Below are 12,285 nucleotides of genomic sequence, written 5' to 3'. Positions count from 1 at the left end.
CGAAAAAAAAAAAAGTAAAGTTGCTTGTGACCTGGCGCGCCGAAAGAGGCCGTTTGGCGTGACTGCAGTAGTAGTGTACCATATTACTGGCAATGATTTAGTTCACGCCACTGTGTTCTGGACTTTAAATGTGTGCTGAAGATTTCAGGTCACAGCATGACCTATAGCCGAAATGGCACCACACGTTAATCCATTATCCTGTTATTTATTCACCTGAATGGTGTCCTGCCAAATTGATGAGATTAGCATGAAAATAGCTCCAAAAGCGGAGAGAGTTTTAAATGTGCATCTGCGACGGAGCACCAAAACCCGGCAGGACTGGCAACGTCACAGCAAGTTGGAAATTAAACAATTGAAATTGGCCCGACTTTATTATTACACTAATAACAGCAGCCTAATTTAGGGGATCTCCACAAAGATGTACATTATCCACTAATACGAGGGTGAAATCAACCAAGGACCGTATTCAATTTGGAGCGAAAAGTCTGTTTCGGCGATACTTTTTCGCCGATGACGTCATTTTCGAAAAATTCCACTTATCCCCGTATTCAATTTGGCCGACTATGTATCGCCTATGAATAGGTGGCGAGAAAAAGTGCAGAATTGGGGTTTTGGGGTGCAGACTTCCAAAAACCACTCTGCAACCCTTGGACAGGTCCCTAATGGTAATCTGTGTCAAAAAGGTTTTAAAAAGTACCTTCAGACACCCCAAAAAAGTACTTTCATTTTGGGGGGCAAAAACCCCCCCAAAGTTTGGAGTACAAAGATAAAAACTAGCGAAATAGACTCAAGGAGGGTCTCCCAAGTATGCGGCAGGTGTTTTTATGATTGCAGGTGGTTTCGGCAGGTGGATTTTTCACGTTTTTTAAAACGTCACATTAGCAACTTTAAAATATGCTAGTACCCATTTTCATGTACCCTAAATTTCATGGGACTAGTTATTTTCTCCAAAAAATAATGCAAAATGCTATTCTTCACCACTTCTTAAAAGATGCAAAATAGCCCCTATTGAGACCATTTAAAAGTGGACAAATACCTTCAGCAGGGCTATTCGGGGCTACCCATAGTGATCATTGCATCTTTTGGGGGGGGGTGTCAGGCTGTTTTCCCCAAAACTGACAGAACTTTTCGCCAATTTCAGTTTTGCCGGGTCCCGTTTTCGCAGACTCCAAATTTAATACGGGGATAAGTGGGGACGAGCGCAATACTTTTTCGCAGACAAAACCTGCGATGGCGGCGGAAAGTCCAGCAACGGACTTTTCGCTCCAAATTGAATACGGGCTTATATGTCCAGAAATGCTCACTAATTAAGAGGATTTCTGTACCCCAATTTAAAAAATATATGCAAACCCAAATTTATTCTCACATTTCTTTTCTGCTTACATTATTTATACTTTGTTATACACTTGAATTATTAAATGTTACTCTATAATATTTACTTCACTTTTTAAATAATTTTTTCCAACTTATTCTGCACTACAATTTCTTCTTGTGGGCTCATTTGGGGGGTTAGTTGTCTGATGACATTGCAGCACCAATAATAAAGGTACATAAACCCCCCAGGGTTCCTAAATTCGCGATTACAGGGAGTGCAACCTTTTACCTAGGAGTTTGGACCAAATGTACCTTCAGCCATCTGTTTCTTGGCAAGGAGCTGGCAACAGCCCGGCCGCACAATACTCAGCTAAACCCACTTCCGTGTGGTTCAGATAGGAGACAGGTTCATGTATGACAGCTCGGAAACATGACAGAGCAAACAGCCGGCATCTGCCAGAAACGCTACGCTCCTACATCGGATGTAATTAAATTCTCATTTAACCTAATTACCTAATTTTACACAACGGGGGCCAGATACCTCCCATGGAGATGGGTTGTGCCGATTTTGGTTTCACATTAAATCGACAAAGTAAGATATATCTGAATAAATAAATGAGGAAGATGAACGACGAGATGCCCTAGTTCTACGGAGATCATAATTAGATGGAAAAGAAAGATGATATAAATGGATTGATGTTATATATTAGTACATACATACACACACAGCACGGCTGTTGACTGCAATGCAGGTGTTTTATCTGGAATAATGCTTGGATACTGAATACATGTATTTTTCCCTGGTACAGCTCCAAAATTAATAAAGGCAGATCAAAGCTACCTCTACAGCAGAGGCAGACAATTTGTGCCGGCCTACATACCAAATACGTTATACAATGTGAATAAAAATGGGAGACAAGGAATAAAAGAGGGGTAGAGAGACAGGGAAGAAACTGAGAGGACCTGGGGGGCGTCATACAGTCCAGTACAGACCATCAGACAGTGACAGAAATTAGGTAAACTGCTGAATCATTTTCACACTGCAACCTAAATCATTTTTAAATAAAAACCAAAGGGCTCAATAACAAGAACACTAGAGTCGGAGTGTGATAAGTGAAGGCATGCTGGAACCTGTAGTTCCCCAAAAGCAGTAGTGCTACAGGTTGCTTACCTCACCTCTAAAAGGTATCAATACATTTATCTGGCCAGCTAAAGCTGCGTTACCTCCCTTCAGCTGTACAAGGTGTTATAATGGAGGGATGGTGCATTGTAGGTCCATCTGGTGACTATATAGCTTTCATATGACAGAGCGGTAGTGTGGCCATTCGAGGATCTTCGCCAAAGAGCAGGTTCAGTTTTGGGTGGAGGCCCATAAGTTAAAAATAAATGCAGTATATAACTTTTCTTTAGTCCAGCACCTGCTGCGGTCAGGAAAGCGCACTGTCACTAGATACAGGTAATACCCCTTTCAGACATACAACCCAGGAAATTTCCTGCTCAGACCCGGGAATTTCTCCTGTGCAAATTCCCGGGTATTTGGTCGAGACCCCCCTTTCACACTACAGTGTCTACCCGGGAAATTCCCGGGTAGACCCCTTTCAGACAAGAGCAGGGTTTTTCTGCTTACCTGCCTCTTCTCTGCCGTCTGCTCCTCCCAGCCAAAAGCCGGCCAATCGTAATGCAGTTTTTTTTTTTTTTTATCATAATTTTTTTAACATTTATTTTAATTCCCTGGTGGTCCAGCGGGAGTGCGGGCGGCCCGCTGTGGCACAGCCGGCCGGTGCTGGGGGTGGTGAGCAGCAGCGCGGAGCGTCCTATAGGACGCTCTGCGCTGTCAGCTCAAACAAAGTAGCAGCGCTGAGCGTCCTACAGGACGCTCTGCGCTGTCAGCTCAAACAAAGCAGCAGCGCTGAGCGTCCTACAGGACGCTCTGCGCTGTCAGCTCAAACAAAGCAGCAGCGCTTTCGATTGCAGGCGCGGCTACCCGGGAACATGTTCCTGGGTAGGTACCTTTCAGACAGACTCGAGTACCCCGGAATTTGACCGAGGCAGGACAAATTCCCGGGATTCTCGAGATGTCTGAAAGGGGTATAAGTCATATTCTTAATTAATGTCTAATGCACTGAATTCCTTAAGGTGGGCCTCTGTGACTCCCCTCTGCTATGTAATTGGAATGAGCACCTCCATTAAAAAGGGACCAAGAGCCAAGTCACAGTCACCAGCAGAAGCCCCCTGTACAATGGCCTCTGCATGCAGGGAGTGGGCATGAAGCTTGCAGGTGATAAGCTGGAGTACTAAAGACTACTACTGGAAATTACTTACAGCTGGAGCAAAACACCCGAAGACGGTGATGGGGACAGGTGTCCAAAAACCTGATAAGCCTTCACCTGTGGCTCTTTGTCTTATTATCTAGGAGAATAAGAGAACATACTGCCATTCACTCACATTCAAAAGTAAGCAAGTAAGAAAGTGCAGCTCCCAGTCACGCAATCTCCTCTGGCGCACAACACATCCAATCATAGGAAGAAGAGTAGGAATGAGTACAGTGTACCCTGCACCAAGTTCTCTGCCCACCTTCCTCTGTGGAATGCCAGCCCAGGACTAAAGGTGCCCATACACGTTGCGATGCACCGTGTAGAGCGACTGCCGATCCATCAGCAATCGATTGTGGCAATTCTGCAATTTGCAATCGATTGTGTATAAAAATCTGCAATGTATGGGCTTCACAGATCGCAGATTGCAACCAAAAAGTGACTGGAATTGTTCAATCAGATTGTCCAACATGTTGGCTGTCACAGATGGATTGGGGCTGTATATTGCTAGTATATGGACATGATCAGCAGGTTTGCAGACCATTACTAGTAAAATGATGGGCCTTTCAAGATTGGAAGATCTGTGTTTGCTGCAATCGATCTGCAAATCACTGAAACAGATCTGTAATGTATGGGAGCAGATTGCTAGATTGGGAATCCTAAAATCGGGACATAAATCTTCAAAATGTTCAGTTGTGGTTTTCAGATTGCTGATGTATGGGGGCCTTTAGAAAGAGCTGGGTGGCATGTGGGGAGGTGTGAGTTGTATACGGGTGGCATGTGGGGAGGTGTGAGTTGTATACGGGTGGCATGTGGGGAGGTGAGAGTTGTATATGTATTGCATTTCTAGTAGGTATGAGTTGTATATGGGTGGCATGTGGGGAGGTGTGAGTTGTATATGTATTGCATTTCTGGGAGGTGTAAGTTGTATACGGGTGGCATGTGGGGAGGTGTGAGTTGTATACGGGTGGCATGTGGGGAGGTGTGAGTTGTATACGGGTGGCATGTGGGGAGGTGTGAGTTGTATATGTATTGCATTTCTGGGAGGTGTAAGTTGTATATGGGTGGCATGTGGGGAGGTGTGAGTTGTATATGGGTGGCATGTGGGGAGGTGTGCGTTGTATATGGGTGGCATGTGGGGAGGTGTGCGTTGTATATGTATTGCATTTCTGGGAGGTGTGAGTTGTATATGGGTGGCATGTGGGGAGGTGTGAGTTGTATACGGGTGGCATGTGGGGAGGTGTGAGTTGTATATGGGTGGCATGTGGGGAGGTGTGAGTTGTATATGGGTGGCATGTGGGGAGGTGTGAGTTGTATATGGGTGGCATGTGGGGAGGTGTGAGTTGTATATGGGTGGCATGTGGGGAGGTGAGAGTTGTATAAGGGTGGCATGTGGGGAGGTGTGAGTTGTATATGGGTGGCATGTGGGGAGGTGTGAGTGGCATGTGGGTAGGTCTGTGTTGCATTATGGTGGCAGGTGGGAAGGTATGAGGTCTGGATGGCAGGTGGGGAGGTCTGCCTGCCATGTGGGGGTATTGGAGCACATAAGGGAGTGGAGAGGCAGGAATGCAGGCAGCATGTTATGGCAGAGGGGGTTATAGAGTGCTTGCGGAGGCATTCTGTACAATGTGGTGAACAGGGGAGGCAAGTGGGGGCATTCTATGATGAGTGTACAGTATGTAGACAAAAAGCATGGATGTCACTTACCAGATGGAGCCTTTTTAATGCCTTATATGAGAAAAGTCAGCTACAAAGCTGTGCCCCCTCTGCCATGTCTTAGGCATGATTAAAGTTAGCCATTGGTGTGGGCAGAACTCCTTTGACAATTCAGAGCCAATGTACTAGAAGGTGGCACCTAGATAAAGGCACAGGATGTTACTCTGGTGCGCACAGAGTATGCCCCGGCCAGTACATGGGCTGTTCTCACCATTATAAATCCCTGCCAGACAGTTAATATAACCACTAATTAAAGACAGGTTAGGATACTATTTATAACATCCTTAAATATACTCAGTAATTGACTTCCTCAAAAGGGCCACTCATCACGTTGCTTTTTAACTACAAACAACAGCCGGAGACAGTCATGTACAGTAGTGTGAATACCGTGACAGAACCCGACATATTTCACATTGTAGGTCTAACTAAAAATGTGCATTTCTCTAAAGCGCACCCCCTGCCATATTGTAGCCATATTTAGAATGGGACCTGTGGGTGGATGAGCTTGGCAGATGTGTTTCCGCAGGTAATCATGTGTCATTCAGGACAGTAGGTGCGTGGAGATTCACCCATGCCTATATATTTGCACATAACACATACATGAGGATGATCACGGCCCCAACTTTGAGACACTAATAGATTACAAGTTAAAATACACAACTGCATTTTAATGGCTGCACTTTTATGGCCAACTCTAATTGGGTTGACATTCACACAATACGTCGACAACCACAATGTTAAATCTGAGAATATGTTGACAACCAATTGTAAGCCTAATCCTAAACTTAATATTGTCGACATTTTAAACATGTCTACTTTATGACATTTCACATAAGAGTGTGGCCATTGCTGTCTACATCCCCTCTAAGTGAGGCCCCATTGTTTATACAGTTTAGTGCAAGCTATTGCTCTGTGCTATCAGCCATTTCAGTCTCAATAGAATGCAACCGCAGCGTCCTTATAGGAAACCTGTCGGGGACTCTCGCTGTGTGTAGGCTCAACTCTACCCACTCACGGTAAGTTTATCTGCAATATATATGTCCTGATAATCTCTTGAACAGTTTACATATATTCCTGCACACGTTATTAGTAGCATATTTATGCAAACCAACTTGTGTCATACGTTTAGTGGTCCTTTAAAAGGTGTTGTCCACTTTGGAAACCCACCCTAAATAAATCATCGTCACCAACTTTGGGCCGTATTCATTTAGAGGCGAAAAGCCGTAATCGGCGGAAAAGTTTCGCGTATTGCCGCTATTGGCCTGGTCAGAACTTCCAACTTCAATTCTAGCCGGAATTCGCCTAAGCGGAAACTCACTGCAATGTAATAGGTGAAAAGAAGTGGAAAACCTTTATTTTTGGGTGCAAAGGTGGGGAACATACCCAGAACCCTTGGGACAGCCCCCCAAAGGACAAATCTGGCCAAAAAAAAACAAACTAAGAACACCTCAAAAAAGTACTTTCATTTTTGGGGCAAAAAAGTAAAAAGTGGGGGGACAAGCATAAAAACTAGCGAAATAGACTTCTTGGGGTTCTGCAAGGATGGGCCAGGTGTTTTGGGAATTGCAGGTCCGTTTTTGACAATTTTTTCACTTTAGAAACATTAAAATATGCTTGCACCCATTTTCAAGTACCCCAAATGTGCCTGGACTACTTATTTTCACCAAAAAATACAGCTTTATGCCATTCTTCACCACTTTTGCAAAGACGCTAATAAGAAGCAATTTAAAGTACTTAAGTACCCCAAACACTTTTATTAGGGCTATTAGTACACATCGACATTGATTCCCTATGTTAGTGCATCTTTTTTGGGGGTACAGACTGATTTCCCCACTTCTGACAGTACTTTCCGCCTGTTCGCATTCGCCGCTTTCACATGTTTAAGAATTGTAGAGGGCGAAAAGCGGGGGCGAGCGCGAAAAGTTTTCACCTCTAAAACAGGCGAAGGAGGTGGACAGACGGACAGGCGAAACTTCTCCGACTTTTCGCCTCTAATTGAATACGGGCCTATGTTGTTTAAATCTAGGAAGCAGGGGTGTTGTGCATCCATTGACCAGAATGAGAAAGATTCCCCAAAGTTAGCGCCCATCAGTGCTTTTGCAGACGCACTGGCTACCTGTCTCCTGGGATTTCTCCAGCCCTGATACAGACGAGTTATGACCATAAAGCCAGGTGACTGTTTCCAGCTTTTGGCGTGTGAGCTGCTGTCTCCAGGTGTCTAGTGTGAGCTGGAATGTCTGCTATAGGGGAAAATTAGATAACTCTCTCATCTTACGGGTTGTCTGATGGGGAGATGGGATCAGGTTATATTTTGTTTAGACCAGACTGCGAGTGTAAAACATCCTTTTGTTTCCTTGGCTGCCGGCGATATAACAAATAGGTTAAGTGTGATCGTTATTTTTTTTTTGCTGGAAAATCTATTTAGAAGGAACGGGGGATAAGATGCAGCCTGGCCCGGCCCATTATTATGTAACGATCTTTGAACACGCTGTCACTGTCATAGGATGCAGTTTGTGATTGTGAGGCAGAAGGCGGAACACGACATTCGGTACAGGATGACAGGCACAAGGGTTTCATAAGCCAGAGGCAATTCTATATAGCAGGCCTGGCCAACCTGTGGCTCTCCAGCTGTTGTGAAACTACAAGTCCCAGCATGCCTTGCCAGAGTTTTAGCATTCCCTAATAGCAAAACTGTGGCAAGGCATGCTGGGACTTGTAGTTTCACAACAGCTGGAGAGCCACAGGTTGGCCAGGCCTGCTATATAGAGTCTGTTCTCTGTTACCTGTCTCCCCAGTCTGTGCTGCCACTATAGACAATGCAATAAATATGGAATGGGTATGAAATACTGCCGGCCGCATGGCCGGCGGTTCGATTCCCTTTGGCGGCAGCCCGACAAGAGCAGAGTTAGAAGCAGCGGAAGCCCGACAGCGCTGGAAATCCCGATCGTGGATAGGCAAGTATCTACTAACCTAACCCCCCTAACCCTAACCCTCCTTAGGGGCACCTAACCCTAACTTCCCCCCCAAGTGCCTAACCCTAATCCCCCCCTCTAAGTGCCTAACCACCCCCTTACCCGCTGCCTAAACCTAAGTCCCCCGGGGGGGTGCCTAACCCTAGGTCCCCCCCCGGGGGTGCCTAACCCTAACCCTCCCTCCCCCTAGCCTAACCCTAACCCTCCCAGGGGGTGCCTAACCCTAAGTCCCCGCCGGGAGCCCTAAACCTAACCCTCCCACCCCCCGCGGCTTCCCGCTCGCGGCGCCCAGCAACACTACGATCGGGATGCCGGGCGCCGGACTCCCGGCGTCGGGGAAATGCGGGCGTCTACTTCTAGACGCCCGGCATTCACCCTTGCCGGGATATGACAGTCGGGAAGCCGGCTGCCGGTATTTAGGCAGTCGGCTTCCCGATTGCTTCCCATAAATATGACTGGACAATAGCAAAGGGGGACTTGTGGTAGGTTCTGGATAAGGCACATCTGGATGTATAATGTCAGATGTTATGAAGACGTAACTGATTTTTACCACTTCATGGGATAGGTCTCTACACTGTATATTGTTATTGGAATAAATTGGTGAATAAGAAAAAGGGTAATTTCATGTCACAAATGAAGCGTACCTTTCATGCAGGTCTGACACCTCTAGAAGTAATAGTACAGTCTGGTTATTGCAATATCTGCTTAATATTGCACTTACCAATATTGATACAAATCAGCTATAACACCCTGCACCTCTTCTCCTTGTTGAAAACGATTTGGATTCATTTTTAATTAGCATTTGGTGTAGGCAGAAGTTCATTTGACAATGATCACGTGATCAATCAGAACCAAAATGCGCAAAGCTGGCATCTGTGATGTCATGGGCGGTTTCTGCGTGCTCCAGCCAGTACACGGGGCGGTCATAGTCATTAATACTACTCAGGTGGCTAGCTTCACGCTGGCATGTACAAACATGATCTACCGCACTCCAGACTTGGACCATCACTATACTAGAAGGACACCTAGGTGCGTGGACAGAGACGCACTGTGCAAACCATCTATTATACAGTCCAAACTAACAGCTTGGATACATACATACATTATATTCCCTGCCATCGCCTCAGCTACAGACCTTGAGGCTTCACCAACTCTGGCACTAGATTAATAGTGTAGTTCATGTCATTCACATGTTCTCCTCTGTGTGGTCAGGCTTCCACACACTGTACATTCATGTCATTCACATGTTCTCCTCTGTGTGGTCAGGCTTCCACACACTGTACATTCATGTCATTCACATGTTCCCCTCTGTGTGGTCAGGCTTCCACACACTGTACATTCATGTCATTCACATGTTCCCCTCTGTGTGGTCAGGCTTCCACACACTGTACATTCAAGTCATTCACATGTTCCCCTCTGTGTGGTCAGGCTTCCACACACTGTACATTCATGTCATTCACATGTTCCCCTCTGTGTGGTCAGGCTTCCACACACTGTACATTCATGTCATTCACATGTTCCCCTCTGTGTGGTCAGGCTTCCACACACTGTACATTCATGTCATTCACATGTTCCCCTCTGTGTGGTCAGGCTTCCACACACTGTACATTCACGTTAAACACACGTGCATAATAAACGGCTTTATGGTTTTTTTTATTTCTTGAATTGCATATTGTTAATCGCGCAATCCATATAATTTTTCCATCGCCCATAAAAGAAATAGGGCGATGGAAATATAAACATCGGGAACTTGTCCTAGTGTGTATTAATTAAGTATTAATAACAGAGAACACAGCACAAATGTATTATTATGGTAACTAGTTAGATACCATTTCTGTTCAGCTGAGTGCAAGTTAGGCTGATGAAAGCTAATGCCCAATTGTCTGAAGGCCCCCATACATCAGAGATTGATTTCAGCGATCGTGCAATTTGCAATCGATTGTGTATAAAAATCTTCCCCTTTTTCAATCGATTGTGGCAATTCTGCAATCCATTGAAAAAGGGAAAGATTTTTATACACAATCGATTGCAAATTGCACGATTGCTGCAATCAATCTCTGATGTATGGGGGCCTTAAGTCAGGTTTAAGCAGCATGTGGTTCTCCAGCATCTGCTCATGCGGGTGCATCCCAATCCTGCATCACTTTGGGGGTCTGTGCAGAGTTTGTTGGCTGATTGGACGACATATTGCATAGTGTGTAACCAGCATTTGGGTGCCTGGAGTACTGGATATGGGAACCACAGCAATAAACCCTTCATAATAAATGCATTCCATGATTAACATGCAGTATGATAGAAAATAGCCTTCACTTCCTCCCATCAGACAGCTAAGACTAGTGGTGACTTACCAGTGACTTCTGTAGATTGCTAGAAAGATAAGAATGGCCCCCAGGCTGTAGCACGCAATGTACGGAGACCCCAGGAACCTCGAGAGCCCTCGTGATCTGTACTCCCATCTCGCCACCTGCCGGGACAGTGACTAATGTTAGAATGGGTCACATTCATTGTGAAAACAGTGTCTTGTGCTAAAATGACAAAAATAAAATAGACATTGTCATTGCATTATTAAAAAAAAAAAGACCTAATGCAGGTCACCTGGCGGGGACACACAAGAGTGGTCTCTCCCTAAAGGGTGGAGGGTAAGATTTAAAATCGTAAAGTTTCCCTTTAGTGGTTACTGCACTCAGCCAGGTGTGATCGCCTGTTACATATTTTATTTAGCGGCTTTGAGACCATGGTGTAATTCAGGGGTTGGCAACCTGGAATCGGTATGATTTACCGCCAAACCCATGCCTGGCGGTTGGAATTCCGACAGCAGCATCCCGGCAGAGGAGGAAATCCCGATCATCCAAGGTAAGTATTCTTTAACCTAATTCTACCCCCTAACCCTCCCTTAGGGGTAAATAACCCTAACCTTCCCCCCAATGCCTAACCATAATCCCCCCTTACCCGCTGCCGAAACCCAAGTCCCCCGGGGAGGTGCCTTACCCTAACCTCCCCCCCGGGGGTGCCTAAACCTCCCTCCCCCTAGCCTAAACCTAACCTCCCGGGGGGGGGGGATGCCTAACCCTAAGTCGCCCCGGGAACCCTAAACCTAACCATACACCCCCCCCCACGCGGCTGTCCACGCTTGGTGCCCAGCGTCCTTTCGATCAGGATGTTGGGCGCCGGTCTCCCGGCGTTGGTAAAATGACATGCGTCTAGATTTAGACACCTGTCATTTAACCCTCGCCGGGATTAAGCAGTCGGGAAGCCGGCTGTCGGGATTAGGTCCGCCGCCTTCCCGACTGCATACCGGCAACCTGTGGCACTACGGCTTCAGTGGAACTACACATCCCAGAATGCCTTGCCATAGTTTTGCTGTTAAGGCATGCTAAATCTGTGGCAAGACAATAGCTAGAGAGCCGGAGCTTGCCTACCCCTGGTATATAATTACAGGCTTACTTTTGAAAAGTTGCCCACACACATGGAAGGAAAGAAAGTTGGTATTTTCTCTCTATGGGGTCTATTTATTGCTTATTGGGTTTTAGACCTGATCATTGCAATTTCTTATCACCGCCATTCGCTGCAATAATGCAAAATAAAGATTTGCAGGAATTGATAAAAAACCACATGCAAGGACATGGGCGCAGAAAGGTGACTATCGCTCTGATGTATAAGAAGTGATCGATAATGCAATAATATCACTTCTATATCGGGTCTGCTGACCACACGTGTGCAGCAACCATTGCGGGGGAGGGTTCCGGAGGAACCTATGGGGGCTGCGGCTGATATTAGAGATATCTGCTGTGATCCCTCCTTCATACATTGGGTAGATGCTTAATCATTGCAGGTACCCCCCTGAAAACACCCGCACACATTGAACGATAAATCGCCCCCTTATTGAGCTAATAGATATCTGTGTGAAGGACAGTGACAAAAACGGCAAAACCACATTTCTACAAATGTCAGCACAGTTTGCATCAATCACC

At 45.9% G+C, this 12,285-nt stretch overlaps 1 protein-coding gene across 1 annotated transcript in view; it reads right to left on the bottom strand.

Moving 5' to 3' along the window:
• PEMT (phosphatidylethanolamine N-methyltransferase) overlaps positions 1-12,285 on the bottom strand; it is a 176,410-nt gene that overhangs the window by 91,938 nt on the left and 72,187 nt on the right. The window contains exon 3 of the mRNA XM_088448071.1: positions 10,663-10,778. Within this exon, the coding sequence (XP_088304197.1) occupies positions 10,663-10,778 (116 nt within the window). The remainder of the gene's footprint in view (positions 1-10,662; positions 10,779-12,285) is intronic.

The sequence above is a fragment of the Taudactylus pleione genome, unplaced genomic scaffold, assembly GCF_031769625.1.
Source record: "Taudactylus pleione unplaced genomic scaffold, aTauple2 ptg000451l, whole genome shotgun sequence".
In the NCBI taxonomy this organism is placed as follows: Eukaryota; Metazoa; Chordata; class Amphibia; order Anura; family Myobatrachidae; genus Taudactylus; species Taudactylus pleione.
This window is presented reverse-complemented; position numbering and strand designations above follow the sequence as displayed.